This window comes from Urocitellus parryii, chromosome 2 (genome assembly GCF_045843805.1).
Source record: "Urocitellus parryii isolate mUroPar1 chromosome 2, mUroPar1.hap1, whole genome shotgun sequence".
Taxonomy (NCBI): Eukaryota; Metazoa; Chordata; class Mammalia; order Rodentia; family Sciuridae; genus Urocitellus; species Urocitellus parryii.
The window spans coordinates 174,192,451-174,217,229 of record NC_135532.1 but is presented as its reverse complement, the minus strand read 5'-3'; the positions used below and the strand labels follow the sequence as shown (position 1 = coordinate 174,217,229).

The following is a 24,779-nucleotide window of genomic DNA, read 5'->3' as shown; positions in this document are numbered from 1 at the left end:
TGTGGCTCAGTGGTAGAGTGCTCACCTAACACAGACAAGGCCCTGGATTCGATCCCCAATACCACATAAAAATAAATAAATAAAGATATTAAAAATTATAATAATAATATAAAATCAATAAATAGACTGTGGTAAACCCAGATAATGGATGTGTTAGAAAGAAATGAGCAATCAAATCATGAAAAGACATAGAGAAACTTAAAATGCATATCGCAAAGGAAAGAAACCAAGTTGAAAATTACATAATGTGTGATTCCAACTATATGGCATTCTGGAAAAGGAAAAACAATAGAAACAGTAAAATGATTACTGGCTGCCAAGGGTTTGGGGAAAGGAGAGATGAACAGAGAATTTTGAGGAAGGGAAATTATTCTGTACGATACTATAAGGGTGAATAAGTGTCATTATACATTTGTCAAAACCCATAGAATGCACAACAGTGAACCCTAATGTAAATTATGGACTTTGGATGATAATGACATGTCAATGTTAATTCAAACTACTCTGGTACATGATGCTAATGTTGAGGAGGCTTGAGGGAAGGGAGCATGAGATGTATGGGAACTCTGATCTGTATTCAGTTTTGCTGTGAACCTAAAACTGCTGTTATATATAACAAAGTCTATTGGTTAACATACACCCAGAATTTTAAAAATTAGAAATATTCACTCGATAAACACATACTTATTGCATAGCAACTTGTTTGAAGCTTTGCAGAACAGAACATACCAAACAAATTAAGAAAACAAGCGAACAACAACAACAACAACAAAAAAAAACTGGAACTATCAACTGTTTGGAATGAGATATATGGGAACTCTGATCTGTATTCAGTTTTGCTGTGAACCTAAAACTGCTGTTATATATAACAAAGTCTATTGGTTAACATACACCCAGAATTTTAAAAATTAGAAATATTCACTCGATAAACACATACTTATTGCATAGCAGCTTGTTTGAAACTTTGCAGAACAGAACATACCAACAAATTAAGAAAACAAGCGAACAACAACAACAACAAAAAAAAAAAACTGGAACTATCAACTGTTTGGAATGTACTGAATAGAACATCATTTATGTAAAATTACAGAGTGCAGCCAAAGCTGTACTCAAGAGGCAAATTAAGAGTTTTAAAACTTTTTATTTTTAAAAGAAACTGAAAATTCATTAGATTAGAAAAAATATAACAAAAAGAAAGAATAAGAGTAAATAAAGAGAAAAGCAGAAATCGGGGATCAAATAAAAATAATGAAATTGCTAATAAAAAACCTTAATGACAAAAAATATTACAAAAACTTATACAATAATAAATGCGAAAATCTAAAAAAACTGACCAGGGAAAATTAAATTTTCAAAAATGACTCATTTGTAGTGACTCCTAAATAATATAAGTAACTACAGAAGTACTAGGGATTAAATCCAAGGTGCTCTACCACCAGTGCTTTTTTTTTTTTTTTTTTTTTTGGAAACAGGGTCTTGCTAAATTGCCCAGGCTGGCCTCAGACTCAAACTTGTGATTCTACTGCCTGAGTCTCCCAAATTGCTGATATTACAAATGACAGCCACCATGCCCAGCTTTTGCCTACTCTTTTTCTTTAAAAAAAAAAAAAAAAAAAAGAGTGAGAGAGAATGAGAAAGAGGGAGAGAGAGAGAGAACTTTAATATTTATTTTTCAGTATTTGGCGGACACAGCATCTTTGTTTGTATGTGGTGCTGAGGATCGAACCCGGGCCGCACGCATGCCAGGTGAGCGCACTACCACTTGAGCCACATCCCCAGCCCTGCCTACTCTTAATAAAACTAAATTTGTATAAGATTCTCATCCATCCTTTCAATAAATTATTTATTCATGACTAACATGAGTAGAATTTTGGATCCTTACAATCTATGACCTACGGAATACCTATAGTTAACAGAAATTTTTAGTATTAAATACTCCTATCAATAGTTAAAAAGAAGCTAGACATGGTGGCACAAACCTGTAATCCCAGCAACTGAGGAGATTAAAGTGAAAGAAATCTAAATTTCAAGGCTAGCCCAGGCAACTTAACAAGACCTTGTATCAAAATAAAAAAGGATGGGAATATTGCTCAGTGGTAAATCACCCCTAAATCCAATCTCCAGTACCAGAAAAAAAAAAAAAAGTTAAAAGAAAAACTATCACCTAGTGAAATTAAGGTACAACCCCACAATGAAAAGTCTAACAAAAATAATTTTTAAACATTTTTTAAAGGAGAACAGAGTGAAATGTTCAAGATCCATCATTAGGTAAAAAAGAAAGTCAATTATTCAAAATTATTCTGATTTTATAAAAATAAAGTATAATACACGCATAAGTAAAAGGAGAAAAACTACTGGCAAGAAACACACCTAAGTATCAACAGTAGTTATCTACAGGTAATATAAGAGGTAATTTTTTTTAAACCTTATTTTTTCCAAATCTTTAACAAGAAGAGTACAAGGTTTGAAAAGAATTTACAATACAGAAACTTTATCAAAAATTTAGCTGATTGCCACTATCATATCTGCCAATCTAACTGCCAACTCTTTAGTAATTTGCTCTTTAGAGCACCTAAGATTTTTGTCTAAATGCTTTTCTCATCTCTATTGCTTGCTTTTATTATAGAACAATTTGCTCATTCATAAGATTAAAATTTTTAAATAATCTCAGAACTTAAATAGTAGTTTTTTTAAAGCTAAATTATATTTTAATTTGTATTTTGAGTGTAAAACCTTCTATCTTTTGAGAAACTTTTAAATGTTTATATGAAAAAACAAATTACCAATGTAATAGCTTGATCAGAAAGAAGTTAAGGAAGAATTCAAAAGTGCACCAAACTGGGCTGGGATTATAGCTCAGTACAGGTAGTGTGCTTGCCTTGCACACATGAGGCACTGAGTTCAATCCTCAATACCACATAAAAATAAATTAATTAAATAAAGGTATTGTGTCCATCTACAACCAAAAAAATGCCCCAAAAGAGAAATAACTCTTATTTCTAAATGAATAACTCATGTTTTCAACACACAGAACATAAAGATTATGTGTTAAAATGTTAAGATAAAATATATAATATCTAAATCATGGTGAGATCAGAAAAATTCTCAAAGAAAGCTACACACAAAAATTGAGACTTGAGAGGTGAGGATTAATCAGGTAGATGAGAAGCAGGGGTCAAAAGGGGGCATTTTCCCTTTTTAGAAAATGTGATGCTTACAATAAAAAATATATATTTCCTCTTCCAATCCCCTATAATAATACTAATTTTCACACCACAGTCCTAAAACACTTTTACACCTATATTTTATTTCTGTAACAAACTATTTTAAGCTCTCTTATCCCTACCATGAACAACAACATAACAGAAGGATGAGGATTCAAACAATTACTGTGGGCATGGTGACATAGGCCTATAATCCCAGCAACTGTGGAGTCTTGAGGCAAGAGGATTGAAAGTTCAAGACCAATTTCAGCAATTTAGTGAGATCTTATCTCAAAAAGGGGGGAGGAAATGTTGCTCAGAGATAAACAAAGCACCTCTGGGCTCAATCCCCAGTACCAAAAATAAATAAATAAATAACCAACAACAATTATTAAAAGTACCATAATATAGAAGAATGTGCTTTATAAAGGTGGATGGGGAAGAATTTTTTGTTTGCAGCGCTGGTGATGGAATCCAGGATCTTGAGCATGCTAGGCAAGTGCTCTTACCAATACTAAACTACACCCCCCCCCAACAATCTTAGTAACGAATTAATACCTATTACGTAAAGGACTAATACCTATTGTGTGTAAAGAACTACAATTCAATAAGGAAATATAAATAAGAAAGTATAGATTGGTAAAGTCTTTTGGGAAGGCAATTCAGAATCTACCAAATCTTAAAATGCACGTTTAAAAAATTCTCTTTATGGAAATGCACAAATGTGTATGCACAAAGACGTGAGGAAATTCATTAAGGCTCTAGTTTTAGTTGTTCAAAACAAATAAATGATTATGAATAATTAAAGTAACTACCAGATGCTGGTATGGTGGCACACGTCTGTCAATTCTAGCTACTTGGGAAGCTGAGGCAGCAGGATTGCAAGTTCCAGGCCAGCTTGGTAATTAGTGAGATACTGTCTCACAATTTTAAAAAATAAAAAGGGTTGAGGATGTATATAGCCCAGTGATAGAATGCTCCTGGGATCGACCGCTCTAGTACTGCAAATAAAATTAATTACTACCATATAATGGAGCATCTATTTCCTGATTGTCAAAAACAAAAAGATGAAGTGCAACTATTCATATTAATATGGAAAATAATACACAATGATCAGGTTTTTTTAATTTTAAAATAAATGTAAAAAAATATACAACATGTGACACCAATGCTTAAATAATATTTTTAATAGTGGGTAGATACCTCTAAGGAATAGGACTAGTAAGTGAGGAAGGAATAATTTTAACTGTTTAATTAATCAACTTGTTCTAACTTTTCATAATGAGCATGTACTACTTTTGAATTTATTTTAAAAATAAGAGAAAAATACACATTTCTAGTCTATTATTAAGGTTATCTCTGACAGCTGAGATTAAGATGATTTTGTCCTGTTAATTGTTTTCATTATTTCCAAATTTTTCATAAGAAATATGCATACTTTTACATTAGAAAAACTATTTTCAAAAAACCTGTATTTTATTTCAAAAGTAGAAGTATTTTATTTTTTTCTCATGTAAAATTAACTTTATTCTCCTGAAAGATAATTTTTAAATTTAATTATGACTGCTGGGCCCAGTGGTGCACACCTTAATTCCTGCAATTGCTAAGTATTTTATCTTCATTGTCTAAACTGGCATAAACATCTCTATGAAATTAATATTATTATATTATTATCCCCATATTATAAATGAGAAAACTAAGTTTTGAAAAGAAAGTGTATCTTACCCAGGATCAATAAGAGGAGCCAAGATTCAAATCCAGGCCTCCAATTCGTAAGTGCTTAGGATATAAGGAGTACATACCAATATGAGATACCACACAGATAAAAGACTTGAACTCTAGAATCTTGAATGAATGATCAGACTATAATCAGCTAGTGATCTAAGAATCAGTAGTGAAACTATTTTGATTGGAAGAAAACTATTAGTATTTGAGGCAATGGGGGCTATTTCCCTCCTCCCTACTTATGGAAAGGAAAAAGGATACAAGTAAGAACTCATAAGAATAAATTCCAAGTAACTTAACACCCTCCCTCTGATTAGTCTGTATTTAATTAACCCTCTAACTGGAAAGGGTTTTGATAAAATGATCAAATCCCTGAGGACTTAATTCTTGCACATGGCCCAGTTTAATCAAAAACAGAAAATTCAGGAAGCCAAAAGAAATGTATACATGAACACCATTACTGAAATAACCAATACTGAAAAATTTATCAGTACCTGTTTATTTTATCCTTGGCTACTTATACTAAGTTCTCTCATTTTTGAAAAAAGTAAAATTGAAAGTTTATACTCAGCTATCAGAACAAGTTCTAAGTTCCCTCTTTTAAAACATAATTGAAAAGAAATACAAACTAAACTGTTAGCCATGTCTACAAGGAAACCTATCATGAAGATCAAAGAACCACATGTTTAGTAGACATATACCACTACAAACTCAACAGTTACTTTATGAGTTTGAGTTTGCAACACTGGCATTAAGTGTCACCAAGGCCAAAATAATAACACTCTTTCTGAATGATGGCAAACCTGGAATCAAGACTCTAATGGAAGTGAAATAACCATGGAAGTCTTAATACAAATTATCTGCTTTTGCGGCTAGAGAGCAGGGTGAGTTTTGCCTGTAGTTTCGGTGCACCAAAGGCTGAGGCAGCAGGATGGCTCCAGCCCAGAGTTAAGAGGCCAGTCTGAATAACACAGTGAGACATCAGCTCAAAACAAATATAAAACAAACAAAACAGTTTATAGAAATAAGTGGCAGAGAAGTTGATATCAACAGAACAAGTTTCACACTGCTACATTTCTACACCTCAATCCCTCAGGCCAACAAGGCATCCTGATAAATTACAGACAACTAATCATTTGGTATAAATGATGACAGTATTGAAGCTAGTACTAAGCTATTTTTCCAGAGCCTGTTAGAGAGAAAGGTAACAGTGGGGTATTTAGTGAAAACAAAACACACTGAATTTAGGTCAACCTCTTTCATCAAAATCTGAAAGTCAGATTAAGACCTACATATATTATAGGCGAACACCCAGGTTCAGTTTCCATAATGTAAATCAGTGTTCTTAGCTAATTAATAGCTAGAAAGACTTAAAAGCCAAGGGTGAAAGAGTAAGAATTGCCTTAAATCAATATCTCTAACATGAAAAAGTCTTTCATTCATGGAGGAGGGGAGAAATATAGAGAGAGAGGAACATGAATGTTTTACATAGCCATACAACTTCTGGCAAAGCTGACAAGTCTTAACCTGCTTTAAAAATTACTGTTCACCGCCTTCATCCCGATCTAACTTATTAAATGCTATTCTTTTAGACAACCCTACAAAAGCAAAACCCCCAGAGCAAATTCTTGTACATTTCAATATCCTGCCTACTTATAAGAGCGGAAGAGTCAACACAGCAGGGGAAAAAACGTGACGTGCACAACCTTGATCCAAAATACAGCTCGTCGTAGTCTAATTTTAGGCCTAACCATTTTGATTGTCTTTTTACAAAGTTTAAAAAATAAAACAGAAAAATTACAGATCACTTGCACTAAGATTATATTAATGGGAGTTGGTTATTATCAAAGGGGCAACAAATCATGCTCACACTACTCAGTTATTCCCATTAAAAATACTTGGATGGGGGCAAACTTACACCAACTGACAATGGCAATTACTCTAGACACTTCAGTTCTTCGGGTGACTATATCTTTAAACAATCAGTCAAAAGGTTGAGTACACGGAGGAATTTGTGGCAACGTCTTATGCGTGCAGGCGCGTCTGTTTCAAAGAAAGCCAAACATGGTGAAAAGCCAATCTCAACTTCACCTAAGTTACCTAAAGAAGCAAATATTCACCTCCTGGCAGAAGATCAAACAAGCACTGTGAGAAGATCCGAAAATTCTATTCTTAAGCGGAGGCCCTCAACTCCCGGGTAAACTGTTTCTACCAATGTGGACTAGAGCAAAAAGAGCTTAGAGTTGAGAAGAGTTAAGAACTAGGACAACAATCCTGAGCAGTGAAACTGCGGCGAACAGAGATAGCAAGGTGGAGCTGAGATAAAGAGGGGGGAAAAAATCAAGGAACGAACCCCGAGAGGTCCCGTCCAGCGATAGTAGACCGAAAAAAAGGGAGAGGGTGAAACGCGAGGGAAGGCAAGACCAAGAGTAGAGCCACGATCAGAACAGGGCTGGGTCCAGGAAGAGCGAGCCCTGGCAGCCCAGCAAGCTTCCCATTTCGGGTTAAAGCCGAGAAGAAAACAGCCCCAGGGAGCAGACAATGAGCCACCGCCCCAGGAGTCGGGGGCCCCCAGCTCGCAGGTGGCAACTTCCCGGACCTCGCGGGGCAGGTCCGTAGTCCCAGGCCGCTCCCACCAGCCAGGCCGCGGAGAAGGGAGGGATGAGGGCGACGGCCCGCGTCCGAAACAAGCGGGCCTGTCTGCACACTTACCCCAGGGGAGGAAAGGTCCCCGCCCCGGCGAGGCGCCTTGGTCCGAGCTCCTGGCGGGCTGCGGAGCTGCCCCGGGCGAGTGCGCGGTGCTAGGAGTGGAGAGCTGGGCAGGACAGCGCGGCGGGGCGGGAGGAGCCGCGAGGGAGCGCAGCCGCTGGTAAGCTTGGCCGGGCTACAACCGAGCCCGGCGGCGCCAGGGAGGGGAGGCTGGGAGCCTTCGGCAATGGCGACGGCCCGGGCCGGAGGGGAAGCGGAACAACCGCCGCCGCTGCGCGTGGCCACAACCCTCGGGGAGGGCGAGGGCGATGAGCGGGGGGCGGGGCAAGAGCACGGCCCCGCCCTGACCGCAGCCTTGGCTTGGGGGACGGAGTTGTGCACAACCTCCCAATGGGCGGGCTCGCGCGGGGATCCTGGGAGTTGTAGTTTAATCATGATTACTGCTTCCCCCACAACACACACCCTGCCTTTTTTGGGTGCGTGGAGTGGGGATGGTCTTTGTATTGAGAAGGGCAGCCATTTCCTCATTTAATTCAGCATTGCACTGTCTCCAGTCAGGTTGTGCATACTGATGATGCTGTCAGAGCTGCCAGAGGATTGCTGACATATTTGATTCAATACATTTGTTTCTGGAAATTCATCCATTCTCCATTTTGCTTTTTATTTCTTTTTTTAACCTACAAATTCTTACTACATTTTGCTGCTGATTTAAACCCAACTCTTCGCAGATTAAGGCTTCTTTATTTTTTCCACAAGAGTCAATGAATGTATTCATGTATTCAACACACATTTCAGTGTCTAATATATAGGATACCCATTACTCATCAGGGACACAGGTGAACATGACTCACCTTGTCTTTGTGAAACTTACAAATATGAAGAGTAATTAAAGTACTAATATCTGGTATGAGGAAAAAACTGAGGGAGATTACTTTGGATAGAGTGGCCAAAGAAGCCCTCTTTTCAGAGTTGACCTTTAAGCCATGAGAAACATCCAAGGGAAAGCATTACAGGCCGGAGGAGAAAATAGGTTTCCATTGTCAGTTAAGAAAGCCTATGTAGCCAGGTGTGGTGGTACATGCCTGTTATCCCAAAGGTTCAGGAGGCTGAGGTGGGAGGATCCCAAGTTTGAGGCCAGCCTCAGCAACTCAGCAAGCCCTAAACAATATAGTAAGACCCTGTCTCAAAATTAAAAAAAAAAAATTAATAAAGGCTCAGTGGTTAAGTGCCACAGGGTTAAATCCCCAGTACCAAAACACCAAAAACCAAATGAACAAAAAACAAAATTTGAATGCCATAGTAGGAAGTCTGCAATTCATTCCAAGAATCCACTAAAAGATTTTAAGTGAAGCAGTGATATTATCTGGCTTATACTTCAAGATCACTAGACTGCTAATTGGAGAACAGAGTATAGGGATGCAAGAGGAGAAGGCTAGTGAATGAGAGAGGCAGTAATCATGATGGACACTAGGCAGACAATAGTGGAAAAGGAGAGAGGTAATCTCAGGAGGCAGAGCAAAAAACTCAATTGATATATCATATTTAGAGAAAAGAACCAAGAAACAACATGGCAACTGAAAAATGTGGGGGAGGAGGGGGAGGGGAGGGGAAGGGGGAGGGGAAGGGGAGGGAGGGAAGGGGGAGGGGAGGGAGGAGAGGGCGGGAGGGGGAGGAAGAGGAAGGGTGGGGGAAGGGGAGGGGAGGGAGGAGAGGGCGGGAGGGGGAGGGGGAGGGAGTAGAAGGGTGGGGGAAGGGGAGGGGAGGGAGGGGAGGGAGGGAAGGGGGAGGGGAGGGAGGGGAGGGAGGGAAGGGGGAGGGGAGGGAGGGGAGGGCGGGAGGGGGAGGGAGAGGAAGGGTGGGGGAAGGGGAGGGGAGGGAGGGGAGGGCGGGAGGGGGAGGGGGAGGAAGAGGAAGGGTGGGGGAAGGGGAGGGGAGGGAGGGGAGGGCAGGAGGGGGAGGGGGAGGAGGGGGAGGGGGAGGAGGAAGAAGAAGAAGAAGAAGAGGAGGAGGAAGAGGAGGAATGTTTTTGGTAGTCTTCCAAACTTCACACTAACCCAAACAAGAAGGAAACCAGAGTGGTATGCAGGGCAGAGCAACCATGGTTGTTCAGATTGAGAGTACCTACTTATCAAAAGAAATCTGTATGGTTTTAAAGGCTGTAAAGGAGACAAGAGAGCAAAGATAAGGCCTTGGACCTGTTCAGGAAGATGGGTCTGTGATCTTGGTAACTCAAAAGGGGTTATATCCTCAAGAACATACTGGGAACATGCAGAATATTTACTTTAGCCTTGGCTTGGCATAGACAGAAAAATAAAAATTAGTCTGTAGAATTCTTAACTAAATTTTCCCTTATATGAGTTTAAAAGTTCCACTTTATAGCAAAATTCAGGAAACTTCACGTCAGGAAAGTAACTGATAATGCTTACTTAAGGATCTGGAAAAAACAAATACAAATCCTCACCGCATAGATGCACCTTCAACCCAGCTCTCAAAGAATTCCACAGATGAGAGGATTTCAAAAGCTAAACATAAGTACCTAAAACACCCAAGGAAATAACCCACCATGAGCAGACCAAGAGAAACTAAAACAGACACGAAGTCCATACAGATGTTAGAATGACTGGTTAGAGAATAAGTTTATTTAAATGATTAAATAAGACAGGAACTAAAAAACACAAGAAACAAAACTAATTTTTTAAAAAATGACTAAGCAACTTTGTAAAGAAACCAAGCAGAATTTTTAGAAATAAAGAGTAACTGAAACTAAATCCAATGTTTGGGTTAAAAAGCAGATTGCACACAATTGAAAAGAAAATTAGTAAACTGGAAGACAGATCTAAAGAAATTACTGAGAACAGGATGTGCCCCTGGTTTCAATCTACAGTGGGTTGAGAGGCTGAAAACAGTTCAGAGAGAGAAAAAAATGAAAGAAAGTTTAAGAGACATGGAGATAGACTATAAATGTCTATCATATCCCTAATAAGAATTCATGGAGAGAAAAAACAAAAGGTCTCTGTTGTTAGTAACATCAAACAACAGTTCATGATGAAATAATGGCTCCTCATGGTGAGAATGTTGAGAATCTTCCAGAACTTATTAAAGAATCTTCAGATTCAGGAAGCAAACTGAATTCCAAGCAGTGAAAAAAGAAATCTCAAACATATCAAAGTAAAATTGCAGAACCCCTGAGATATAACAACCAAAAGTAAAAGATATTGCCTACAAAGAAACAACTTATTAAATTCATAGCATATTTTTCCAAAGCATCAAAGGGATGTTAGTCAATAATGAAATAAAATTTTCAAAGTACCAAGAGAAAACAACTAAGTGTACACCTAACTAAATTATCAATCAGATGAATGAGGCTGAAATAAAGATATCATAAAAATAAAAGATATTACTAATAACAGAGACATACTAACACAACCCCTAAAAAGACATAATTTAGAGCTGGGTGTGCTAGTGCTTACCTATAATCTCAACACCTCAAGATGTTGAAGCAGAAGGATCAAAAGTTCAGAGGCCAACCTCAGCAACATAGCAAGGCCTAAGCAACTTAGCAAGACCCTGTCTCAAGTTTAAAAACCAACAAATTTTTTTTTTTCTAAATGGTCTGGGGATATGGCTCAGTGGTTAAGTGGCCCTGGGTTCAATTCCCGGTACCAAAAAAAAAAAAAAAGATAATTTAGATTATATAACTAGATTTAGATCTTAAAAAGAAGGTGAAAGATACAAGGTATCAGATCAATAGCTATTTACCTGCCATCCTATATCATTAATTAGGACAATTGTGAAGAATATACTTAGTGCATACTATTTCATTCTCTCATGGTCTATCAAACCCTACATTTGGCCTTGAGGCTGAAGCTTCGTGTCTGGAAATCCTGTCAGAGGTCACTGTGGAACCAGCAGGGAGCAAGGCCCTAGGGCTCCCGAGCCAGAAATGTGAGCTCAGAAATGTGACCTCAGATTCTGCTCCTCCAGGGCCTTAGTTTCCCATTTCCATAGGAAAACTGAGGTTGACTGAGGACCCGCTGTGCAGCCTCCTTAGTCCCTCCTCTCATGGGATGCTATGGACTCTCCGTGTGCTCAGAGGAGCAAGGAAGGAAAGGTTATGGCATAGGGATTGGACATCCATCATCTGGATAAAATGACATACATGGTCATTGTTCCACACAGTGTTTGTGGATGAGAAAATACAATCCAAATGGTACATGAGAGTGAAAAGCTCATGAGCAACAAGATGGTCCAGGTGGCCCTTTCTCTATAGGGGATAGTTTTGGAGATAGGTTGTGAAGGTGCTAGAAGTGCCTCTTATGCCTGCACAAGAGAGATACCATGTACCCACTAGAGAGGGCCATGAGCCCTATAAGAATGACATCCCAGAATATACCCAATATGGAAAATAAATGCCTGAGGAAATAACTAATTGGTAAAATAATACAGGATTCAGCAATAAATACAAGAACATGTGAGGTTACACTGGGGATGTTAGTAGTAAGATTGAGAAGTGAGCAATCAAGGAAATGTAGAAGACCCACAGAAACACAATGAAGCACAGGGTCCAATGTAAGGATTTTTTTTTTTTTTTAAAGAGAGAGTGAGAGAGGAGAGAGAGAGAGAGAGAGAGAGAGAGAGAGAGAGAGAGAGAGAGAGAGAGAATTTTTAGTATTTATTTTTTAGTTCTCGGCGGACACATCTTTGTTGGTATGTGGTGCTGAGGATCGAACCCGGGCCGCACGCATGCCAGGCGAGCGGGCTACCGCTTGAGCCACATCCCCAGCCCCCGATGTAAGGATTTATCTTTGAACTTTGCCAAGCAGGACCTTCTGGGGCTGAGGGTGATGGCCTGGAGGACACTCAACAGGCAGGTGGCACAAATGGAGAACCCTCAAAAACCTGTATGAGTAAAAGTGATTTACAGTTTGTGTCATTCCAAAAATCATGAGACACATAAACATTTGTAGCTATGTACCCCATAATTATCAGCATCCCCAGGTGGATTAGAGCCAAGAGACCAATGATGAGGTCGGTGGTCTTAAGCCTGAGTAGAGAAGGAATGTGAAGATGTGGGAGAGAAGGAGGAGGGTTTTGGCTAAGATCCCAAGGCCAACTTCAGAGAAAACAGCATTTCTTATGCTAATATATAGTTGTTTGGTCTTTTTCATTTTGGGGGCAAGGAATCACATGGTATATCTTAAAAGAAAATGAAGAAAAATGTCTTTATTTCAAATAGTAACTCTTTCATCAATTTCAATGTATATTCTTATCATCAGGAAGTGTGTGGATTCACCCCAACACATCCTTTTCCCACTCAAGTCTCTCTGACACCCTCCAGATGCCATTTTCCTAATCTTACTAAAATAGGTCTTGATTATGTAATGATTGTTGGGCTCCACTGTACATTAGCTTTTCTATATGTTCATAATTACCATATATGATTGAAAATAGTTTTTGATTATAATCTCATCCCAAGGTTTTCTGGGGTAGTGTCTTGTTTTTCATCTTTCTCTTCTTGAGTAAGCTGTTCAAATTGTTTGAATTTGCATCCATGATTTTCCATTGAGTTCAAGTGTGACCTTGGGCAATCTATATGGTGATTGATTGCCATATAGATTATAATAGGCAGTCATATTACCTGAATTCTAGAGCTATTATGAGTAAAAGAAGATGAAGTACCTAATAAGTACCTAATACGGAAGTGTTTTTGACATATAATGACCTCTAGAAATATTGGCCATTTTTAATTATGCAGTTCCTCAGATATATGACTTGGGAGATTTATTTCAGTTCTTTTAATAATGACTACCTCTGTTGTTGCCTCAAAAAAAGAAAAAAAAAAGCAATGAGTTAATTCTGGAAGAACACCTCTAGTCATATTAACATATCTTATTTGGTTTATAGGAAACATTAAACTGTGTAAAATTTACAAAGAAAAATGACCATATTTGAAAACAGCTACAAGAATCAAAGTAGAACACAGGATTGTAATGAGCAGAGTCACAGAACATACTAAAGAGGTATGTATAGTCAGTCCCACTGGAACTTGTAGAGTCACATTCTTATATATCTGTGGAGAGAGGATAAAAAATAAGAAACATTTCAAATGTATGTCTTAAAGGGAAACTGCTATTTCTTGGATTTTTTTTAATTTGATCTTTTTCTCTTTTCTTTCAAATATTTTTTAGCTAATGCATTACATACAACATTAGTGTTTGAATGACTTTCAGATCCACCATTTCATTTAATGTTATAGATTAAAATTCCCATAATAATTGATTTCACATTAGTTTGACTTTTTCTACTTGTTATATAGAATTCAGTGTATTATTTAAAAAAAAAAAAACTATATCCCAGCATCACCTCTATAATCAATATAAACAATTACTTCCTTTGGCTATGTTTTACCTTTGAATATAGAATTATAATTTGAGATCTAGAGAAAAAACAATAAAATAAAGTATCTGTTGTTTTGTAGTATCTCTCCTCAGCTTTTTCCAGTTTGTTATTCACAAATCACAAAACTGAATATATCCTTTCCTATGGCTAGCAATGAAAAATTCTCCTATGTTCACTTTACTTTCTATGTTCTGTTTGGTTTTGAAGATAAAGGGGTTTAATTAGGAACCTTGGGAAATTTTATGTTTAAAAATAAGTTTTTAAATAAGTTTTTTTAAAAAAACATTAAATTTTAGGTAACCTGGGAATACTTTCCTTTTCTGTTTATACACACCTGGATTTTAATTTCACATTAAAAAAAAAAAAAACAGTTATCAACAAAATCTATAACAAACACTATTTGAAAATCAACTTTAAAAAAAAGGCACCTTAAATCTTAATTTAGAACACCACCTAATTAATGGCCTAATACCTATTTTCCTGGTACATATAAGGAAGAAATAAAAGGAAAACAATCTATAAACTCTTAAGCATACTCTTCACTCATATAAAAAATCAAATGCAATTCTCCAGATTTTTTCAGGTACAAAATGGCAATGGCAATCTACTGAAAATGGTAATCTATATTGGTAATCTATATTAGCAGCCATCCATCTTCCTAAAAGTTAGTTCAAAAATGTCCTCCAATAAAAAATAGCAGTGCTTTACAGTAGGTCTTCACTGTAAGCAGTAGTTTCCTGAGCTAGCTGGTTGGCAGATTTCTAAGTAACCATAAGAAAATTACTTTAAATTTAAATATCCACAATAGTACATATGAATAAACCTGCCTTCTGGTTATCTGACTGACAGTTTTTCTTGCAAGTTCACTTGGCTCCTTGTAAAAATATACTAAAAATTAAGATACAGATTGTACCATTCAACCAAACAAAGCAGGCCTTAAGGAGAATTAGAAACAAAGAAACTAACAGTAATACAAGCACCAATTAAAAGGCAGCTCATAAAAGGGGAACAAAAGGATTGTGGGGGGAAAAAAAAAAGGAAAAGAGGTACTTTGTAAAGAGACTTATCATGATGAAGAGAGGAAAGAAGTAGACTTCTGTTAACCAAAGAAAGGGGAGAGGGGTAAGTAGAGACTGTAGATTCCTAAGACAAAGCTGGTGCTTAGAAAGTATTAATGACAATTTAATAATAACTGAAAACAAGCTGGGGAAGTCAAAACTACAAATGGCCCAAAGTGGCCCAGACTAGATTAAAAAAAAAAAAAAAAAAAAAAGCAACTGTCTAGAAGCTTTATGGTAAGTTTAAATGATAGTACTGGGTTTTAGTTTCCCTTTTCTACTTCCTCTATGTAATATAATTATTTTCTTGTTAAAAAACTATAAAAAGTTCTAAATAAAAATAAAGTTTTATTGATAAAGGAAAACTAAATGAACTTTACACTATTTTTCCTCAGCATTTCACACCTTTTAAAAGTGTATCAGCTATACTTATGTTCTAACCCAATGAGGCACAGGATTAACAGCCCCTAAATAATTGTATAACTTTACCCAAATAAGGAAACACTGTTACCATCAGTAGCAAAGAAACAACATTAAAAACAAACAAAAACTCACATTCTATGACAAAATACAAGACTTAAAAGAGGCAGCACTATCTAAAAACATTAAAATATTAGCTTACTGATTTATACTTCATGTTGTTCCACTGGCATATATCCTTACTCTTCAAAGCACAAGGAGCTGCCACTTGTGACTGAGCCCAGCACCTCAAAATCGGGAACTCTGAGAAAAGTAGTAGAACACAATGTCAGGAAATCTGATTTGGACTCAAGGTTAGTCCTATATTGAACATGAACAAAAGTTAATCCTGGGATATGAGTCTCCAAACATTTTAATACACTATATATATGATTTGGACCCATCTATCACATACTGTTATTTTAGCATCTTTTTTAATATTTATTTTTTAGTTGTAGATGAATACAATACTTATTTTATTTATTTATTTTTTATGTGGTGCTTAGGATCAAACCCAGGACCCCGCACATGCTAGGCGAGCGCTGTACTACTGAGCCACAACCCCAGCCCAAGCATCTTTTTTTAATGTGGATGGATGGCTAAGAAATTACAAAATTATAAAGAAATCAAACTTGACTTAACAAATACCCCCCCTTTTTTTGGGGGAGGGGGGTACTGAGGGGGACTCTTAGTCAAGCTACATCCTAAACCCTTTTATTTTAAGACAGTGTTTCACTAAATTGCCCAGGTTGCCCTTGAAATTACTATTCTCCTGCCTCAGTCTCCTGAGTTACTGGTATTACAAGGCATGCATCACTATGCCTGGCTCCATTAAAAATTTTAACACAAAAGATTTTTAAGGTATAACATTTTTAAAGTGAACACATCCTAAGCATATAACTTGATAAATTTCCACATGAAAAACACCCATATAAAGAGTGCTCTGGCTGGGTGCAGTGGCACATGCTTATAATCCCAGCAGCTAAGGAAGCTGAAGCAGGAGGATTGTGAGTTCAAAGCCAGCCTCAGCAACTTAACAGGCCCTAAGCAACTCATTGAGACCCTGTCTCTAAATAAAATATAAAAAAGGGCTGAGGATGTGGCTCAGTGGTTGACCACCCCTGGGTTGAATCCCTGGTACCATAAATAAATAAATAAATACATACATACATACATACATACATACATAATCTGATCAAATCCAAAACAGCATTAGAACCACCACTGCTGCCTCAGAAGAGGCACTTTTCAAACTTTATTTAGAGTTAAAGATACTATTACTAGAAACAAAAAATTAGACTAGATGAGAAAAGTTATGATAGCTGAAATATTTTTGAATTTCTCATTGTAAAAGGTATGATGGTGGCAGATGTAAAATTAAAAACATCCTATCTGCCAGTTTTTAGACACAGTGCTATTAATTTTATAAACATTCTAGTAAGCCAGCCCAAATTCAAAGATACAAGGATCGAAAATCTGAAAGGGGCTTCTTTTAAAAAAAAAAAAAAAAACCTCAATTCAAAGACTGTAAGACTGTGAAGAAAAAGCAAAAGAATAATTTTTTTTACCCAAATCTCCACAAAAAGAACAATTACAGAGCAAAACCAAAAGCTCATGAACAAAGTTTACAACAAAAGAGGTGACAGCTAGGCATAGTGGTACACACCTATAACACAATGACTCAGGAGGGTGAGCTAGGAGAATGACAAGTTCAAGGCCAGGCTCAGTAACTTAGCAAGAATGTCTAAAAAAAAATTTTAAAGGTGGGGGGACTGGGGAAGAGCTTAGTGATAGAGAACCCCTGGGTTCAATCCCCAGTACTGAAAAAAAAAAAAAAAGCAAGTGATTTAACCATACCTCTGGAGTCAGCTGCCAATTGCCAATTTCTGGGAATTAAAGGAGTCAGAGGAACATGATGAACTGCATCATGTGTACAATTAGGAAAACACCAATCATAAGAAACCCTACAGGTCAAATGGCCCAGGTCCTCTCAATACATTAGTTTTGAAGAAAAGAAGGAATGAGGAAAAAATTGAACTAACAGGCATAATGGAAATAACAGATTTCTTTTAATGGAAAAGATTAAATGATAGGGTCTGAGAATCTTACCCATTATGGTAGTAAAAGTATTGAGAAACAAGGGAATGATTAAATCAGTAGAGTGAGTTAGTGTTAAAGAGAAGGAATAGACCATGAGTGGGAAAGAATATGTGAAGTTCCCACTAGGTGGCTGGCAAAGTTCTATTTCTTGAACTGGGTGGTAGTGACAAGGGTATTTGCCTTATAATAATTCTCTAAATCATATATATATGTAGTTTTTTCTATACCTGGCTTCATTTTACAATCAAAAAAGTTTAAAAGAAAAAAGAAACATGCTTTTGCCATCCCTGTCCTTGACTGAAGACTTGGCATCATACATACCCTCAATTCTTATTTTCAACCCTCAGAAAAGACTTGAAATACGCACCTTGGTCACAATACATCAATAAATCTGGGTTGTTGACTATAATAAATGTTTCTTCGTCTTTACTATGTGGCCGGTGATAACGATAGTGCACAGGCAAAAAGGCTTGGAAACAATCAATGCACTGTGCATCTTGTCTGGCGTAAATGAGAATTTCAGATTCCTTGGACAAATAGTTTGGGGCTTCTATATTAAAGTTTTCTGAAATCATCACTGCCTGTTGAAGAGAAAACAGACATTAATCAAGAAAAAGAAAAGGGGCTGGAGTTGTGGCTCAGTGGTACAGCACTTGCCTGGCATGTGCAAGGCACTGGGTTCGATTCTCAGCACTACATAAAAATAAATAAATAAAATATTGTGTCCATCCACAGCTAAAAATATTTTAAAAAAGAAAAAGAAGAAATGGATGAAGAAAAATAAAGACACAAGTAAAACCAGAAGACTGCAGTGCAAATATACAGAAGTGTCAAATTTACCCCCATTATCAACCTTTTCATTTCCCTTCCATCCTCAAGTTTAAGTAGAAAACACAGGATGTGATCTGTGTATAATAAAAGTAAACTGGGGAAATTATACTCTGGGGTGCCAAATTTACCAAAAAAAAATCTTTCTATGAAATTTCCTTATTAACCTCTTTTAGGTGACAAAACAGGTACCAAGAAGAGACTGTGTGAATAAAAACAGCATTATTTAATAAGTATAAAAGCTAATATGACAAAAACTATTAAACCTATATTAGGTTATAAATTATTAATATCATTCTGGTAATCTTCTGTTCTTTAGTGAAGTAACTAGAGTGGTAGTAAGATAGTACAATGTGGTCAGGCAAAGGTCAGCAACTCTTTCTACAATGTGTATAAAAGGTTAATGGAAAAAATGGCAAAATATTGTGTGTGTGCAGTGCTGGAGATGGAATCTCACATGTTAGGCAAGCCCTCGATTGCTAAGCCCCAGGCCTTGTAAATATTTTATTCATTCATTCATTCCTCTGAAATAGGGTATTGCTATATTGCCCAAGCTGACCTCAAACTTGTAAACCTCCTGCTTCAGCCTCCCAATTAGCTGAAATTACAAGAGTGCCACGTTGCATGGTTTGCTTCATGCATTTTGAAGCTCTTTTATTAGGTGCATAAATATTTAGGATTGTTACTTCTTTCTCATGCACTGAACTCATTAACCAAAGGACCTGGTGATAGTCTTTGCTTGCTCCAAAATCTATTTCCTAATTTTAATATTGACAACTTTCTTTTGATTAGTATGAGCATATTTTTCCCTTTTTTTACTTTTAGCTTGTGTCTTTAAATTTAAAGTACATTTCATATAAGCAACATACGGTTGAGGAGTATCACTTTCTTATCTGAGGATCTTTATATTTTAATAGGGATATTTAGAAATTTACCCTTAATATAGCTATTAATATGGTTAAGTTTAAATACATCATCTTGTTACTTGTGCTCTACTTATAACATGGTCTTTGTTCCCCTTTTCTTTTTTTCTGCTTTCTACCGGATTAACTGAATTTTTTTTTCTTTTTTGGGTACCAGAGATTGAACCCAGGGGTGCTTAACCACTGAGCCACCAGAAGTTTATATATTTTACTTTGAGACAGGGTTTCACAAAATTGCTTAGGGCCTCAGTTACTAAGGCTGGCTTTGAACTTGAAATCCTCAGCTTCCAGAGCCACTGGGATTACATGTGTAATCCACCAAACCCAGCTACCTGAATATTTTTTATAATTCCATTGCATCTGCTTTGTCACAGATTAGCTACAACCTTTGTTTTCGTGATAGCTTCAGGATTTACATGTTTAACAAATTACACTCTACCTTCAAGTGACATTAAATGACTTCATGTTTCATTTCACAACTTTATAAAGTTATACCTCTAATTTTCCCTACTCAACCTCTGTGATATTTGTCACACATTTTACTTTTACATATAGTACTAATACTACACTACACTGATGTTTTTGTCAGTAATCTCATACAGAGTTAAATTGTAAGAGAAAAAAGTTACCCTTTTAAGCATTCTCTTTCCCTTGTATAAATCTAGATTTTACTTGATATCATTTTCCTCCCGCCTAAAGGACTTGCTTTAACATTTCTTGTAGTGGAGGACTGAAGATGAGTTCTTTCAGCTTCGTATGTCTGAAAGCCTTCATTTCCCCTTCACTTTGAGACATTTTCAATAAGTATAGAATTCGAATTTCACAGGTTTTTCTTTCAATGTTTTATAGATGTTATCACAGTCTTGTTTACATTATTTCTGACAAATCTGCTGTCATTGTTGTTTTTGTTTCACTGTATATGCAAGTTTTTTTCCTGTTTTTTTGTTTTTGTTCTTTTAGTTGTAGATGGACACAATATCTTTATTTTATTTAGTTAGTTTTTATGTGATATTGAGGGGGCCAAACCTAGTGCCTCACACATGCTAGGCAAGTGCTCTACCACTGAGCCACAATCCTAGTCCCCTCTCACTGCTTTTAAGAGTCTTTTCTCATTGTAGAAAAATTTGGTTGACATGTGACTTGTAGTTTTCTTCATGCTTCTTGGACTTAAGCATCTTAACCATACGTTAGTTTACAACTTTCATCAAATTCAGATAGTCCTCAGTCATTATTTTTCAAAACTTTTTCCATTTTCACCTCTTTTTATTCAATAGAGATTCCAATTACTTGTATACTAGATCACTTGAAGTTGTCGCACAAGTTCTCTTATGTTCCAGTCACCTTCTAAATTGGATCTTTTATCTTTTACATTTTTGGTAGGTTCTATTGCTATGCCTTCAAGTTCATTAATTTTTTTCTTCTGCAATATTTGATCTGCCATTTATCCCTTTCAGAGTTATTTTTGTCACACACACTGTAGTCTTTTTTCCACATCAGGTGGGTGATGTGATCAAAATATCATAAGAAGGTTTAGAGGGAGGCACATCTCACGCAGCATTGTGAACACCCCATCATCATACTTGGGAAGTGAGGACTGGTCACACACTGTAGTCTTAAATGTTAGTTCAGTGCTGTTTTTTTACAGAATCTTCCATGTCTCAACTTTCTGAACATACTGAATATAGTTACAGCAACTGTTTTAATGACCTGCTTCCTAATGCTAACATCTATGCCAGTTCTGGATTGGTTTCAATCATTAAATAATCTCCTCAATATAGGTTTTATTTTCATATACACTTAGATAACTGCTAGATTTTGTGTGAGTCTGTGTAGTGCTAGGGATGGAACCCAGGGATTCGTCCATGCTCAGCAAGTTCTCTACCACTATGCAAACCCCTCAGGTCTCTGCTACCTTTTTCAAAGAAGTCATAATATTGTGAACCTGATCTCATTTGATGCTAGGTATTTCTGTATTCCTATATTCTTTTTTTCATTCAAAATGCTTTATTTACTCATTTTTGATTGTATATATTCTTTCAAATAAATATTCTTGAGCTTCGTTTAAGATGCAATTAGGTTAAGGGCTAGGGATACAGCTCAGTTGGTAAAGTGCTTGTCTTGTATGCGGAAGGTCCTGGGTTCAATCCCCAGTACCACAAAAAAAAAAAAAAAAAAAAAAAAAAAAGATGCAATTAAGTTATCTGGAAATGATTTGTTTTTGTTTTTGTTTTTTGGGGGGGTTACCAGAGATTGAACTCAGGGGTACTTGACCACTGAGCCACATCTCCAGCCCTATTTTGTATTTTATTTAGAGACAAGGTCTCACTGAGGTGCTTAGCACCTCTCTTTTGCCAAGGCTGGCTTTGAACTCACAATCCTCCTGCCTTAACCTCCCCAGCCACTGGGATTACAGGCGTGCGCCACTACACCAGGCTAGAAACAGTTTGGTTTTTTGAGGGTCTTACTTTTAAGATTTGTTATGCAGGACTGAGGCAATGCTCAGTTTTAGGCTAAGTGCTCCCCACTAATGAATAAAAGCTGTTCTGTTTACTCTATCCATTGTCCAAAAACTATGAGGCTTTTCTCAGGCTGCTCAGTGAAAAGAGACACTATACTCTTGGTCCTGTGTGAGACCAAGCACTGTTACCTCTCATTTTGTCAGATGGTTCTCCCCCTGGCATCAGTTGGTTTCCTCACATACATGCACTAATGAATACTCAGCTACATATTTGAGGGCAACCTTGTACGGATCTCTGGAGTTCTGCCTCTATGCAGTTCTCTCTCCTCAAATATACTGTCCTGTGAATTCTAATGACCTTCCTTTCCCCAGAATCCTAACTTTATCTCAAGAAGTCCATCAGGCTCTGTTTGAGTTCCTCCTCCCTGCACTACAACCAGAAACCTCTCTCAAGGAAGTAAGCCAGGACAACCATAGAACTCACCTTGATTATTTCCCTTCTCAGATATCATTGCCTGATAGCCAGTGACTTTTTTTTCATTATTTCATATATTCTAGTTATTTCAGGTGGAAGACTAAATCTGTTCCTTGTTCTCCAACTTATCCGGAGGCATAAGTATTAATGCCATACATTTTGATTTGGCAAAAATATGGTTTCAAAAACACTATTTTCACTTGGATCTATAAAATAGGAATTTAATATTATACTGTTCTTAAAATATATGACAAATTTGATTAAAAATATCTATAGGGAGTAGGGACATAGATCAATGGTAAAGTACTGCCTGCCATGGATGAGGCCTTCAGTTGAATCCAGTCACACTGTCTAATAGCCCTACCTAAAAATGAGGTGAGTATTTATTAGGCGTGTATCTTATCCTTGGTGAACCTATTTAAGTATTGCAATTATTTCCAAATTGCTCACAAGCTACTTAAAAAGCATTTGTTATCATACCACCCATGTGCTTTGAGAGCCCAATTCTATTTATCTATAGGAAAAGAATTAAAAATCTCACTGTAGCCAGATGCAGTGGCACATGCCTATAATCCCAGCAGCTTGGGAGGCCAGGGCAGAAGGACTGTGAGTTCAAAGCCACCCTCAGCAAATTAGTAATGCTCTAAGCAACTCATTCAGATCCTGTCTCTAAATAAAATACCAAAAAGGACTGGGATGAGGTTTAAGTACCCTCAGTTAAGCATCCCAGATTCAACCCCTAGACAAAAAAAAAAAAAAAAAAAAAATCCGTCTAGGTATATAGGCATCAATGAATCCCTTTATATAAATTCCCCTCTATCCTCATCAAAAAATACCACTTTTCATGACAAAATCTCTCTGCATAAGGAATTAGGCCACAGTCTCTCAGCTAGGAAAAGGAAAACCATCTGATACATCAAGAAATAAACTTCCAATTACCTATCACAAATTTGGCATCTATTTTTGTAGAAATTTTTAAAATAAATATACTTACAACATTATAATTAGGGATTTGAAAGATGGTTAGAAGAGCAGTTAAAGAGAAAGTTGTCAATCAATGTATAGGGGCATCCTTTCCCTTCCACCTTTTCTTATAACATTCAAACTAATCAACCAAATCTCATCCCCCAGTCAAAAGTGTGGGTGCTTTAACTTCCTTTTGGATAACCCTATCCAAACACTTTCATTTTCTTAGAACATGATAAGTGATTTTATTAAGTATGTTTAAATATGATTCCAATTCACATAATTACAAGCCAAGAACCATGTTTAAATTTGAAACCTATTATTTTAAATTCCAAAAGCTTCACTTAAAAGTCATAACTTGGCAAAGAAAATAATGAGGTCCTCCCATATAGGTACACGTATCTAAACTGACATGCATACATACAAAAAAACTTAGAACAAAGGAAGAAATATGGTAACTGAGGATTCAGAGTCAGAAACTTAGCATTACAGACCTTTCTTTATCTCCTGAATTTTAAGCCATGAGAATACATTCTCTGTTAGAGAAAGTTAAAATAAATGAAAAAGGTGAAGAAATTGTCTTAAAACCACAATTAGAAATAAACTGCCATCATGAATGACTACAAAATTCTTATGTGAAGCCGGGTGCAGTGGCACACACCTGTAATCCCAGCAACTCGGGAGGTTGAGGCAGGAGGACTGGGAGTCAAAAACAGCCTCAGCAACTTAGTGATGCACTTGGCAACTTAGTGAGACCCTGTCTCTAAATAAAATATTTAAAAAAGGCTGGGGATGTGGCTCAGTGGTTAAGTGCCCTGAGTTCAATCCCTGGTACCAAAAAAAAAAACAAAAGTATGTAAATAATATTATTATTAACTAAGACAGTTTCCCAAAATTTGTTTTTCCCCACTTTGGTGGTACTAGGAATTTAATCCAAGGGTACTCTCCTCTAAGCTACACTCCCAATTTTTTTTTTTTAATATTTATTCTTAAGTTTTAGGTGAACACAATATCTTTATCTTACATTTATGTGGTGCTGAAGATTGAACCCAGTGCCTCATGCATGCTAGGTGAGCACTCTACCACTGAGCCACAACCCCAGCCCCTATACCCCCAATTTTGAGACAAAGTCTTGCTAAATTGCCCAGGCTAGCCTCAAACTTGCAATCCTCCTGCCTCAACCTTCTAAGTAGATGGAATTACAGGCATGTGCCACTATCTGGCCCAAAATTTCTTAATAGGAACCACCTGGGTTATTAAAAAAGGTATTTGAATCCAAGCTAGATGTACTAAATTGGGATTTCCCAGGAACACAATAATCTGTATAAAAAGTACCCATTATTTTTGTTCTTATCAAAGTTGGGGAAACTCTTGACTATGTGAGATTCATGTCAGGAAAGAGCGACAACTTTGCAACCAGACAACCTTAGATTCATTTCTTGGCTCTACCATTTATCTATATGATCTTTTATAAGT

At 36.9% G+C, this 24,779-nt stretch overlaps 2 protein-coding genes and 1 pseudogene across 2 annotated transcripts in view; all 3 read right to left on the bottom strand.

The window, feature by feature from the left end:
* The window catches only part of Pak2 (p21 (RAC1) activated kinase 2), a 78,216-nt gene extending 70,292 nt beyond the window's left edge, over nucleotides 1-7,924 (bottom strand). The window contains exon 1 of the mRNA XM_026393942.2: nucleotides 7,641-7,924. The gene's annotated coding sequence lies outside the window, so the exon portion shown is untranslated. The remainder of the gene's footprint in view (nucleotides 1-7,640) is intronic.
* A 4,956-nt stretch (nucleotides 7,925-12,880) lies between these two features.
* The window catches only part of Pigx (phosphatidylinositol glycan anchor biosynthesis class X), a 25,488-nt gene continuing 13,589 nt past the window's right edge, over nucleotides 12,881-24,779 (bottom strand). The window contains exons 6-8 of the mRNA XM_077795537.1: nucleotides 18,021-18,234; nucleotides 15,717-15,817; nucleotides 12,881-13,707 (exon numbers count right to left, since the gene is read on the bottom strand). Of these exons, the coding sequence (XP_077651663.1) occupies nucleotides 13,564-13,707; nucleotides 15,717-15,817; nucleotides 18,021-18,234 (459 nt within the window). The 3' untranslated portion in view covers nucleotides 12,881-13,563. The remainder of the gene's footprint in view (nucleotides 13,708-15,716; nucleotides 15,818-18,020; nucleotides 18,235-24,779) is intronic.
* Nucleotides 20,896-21,003, bottom strand: LOC113188333 (small nucleolar RNA U13; annotated as a pseudogene).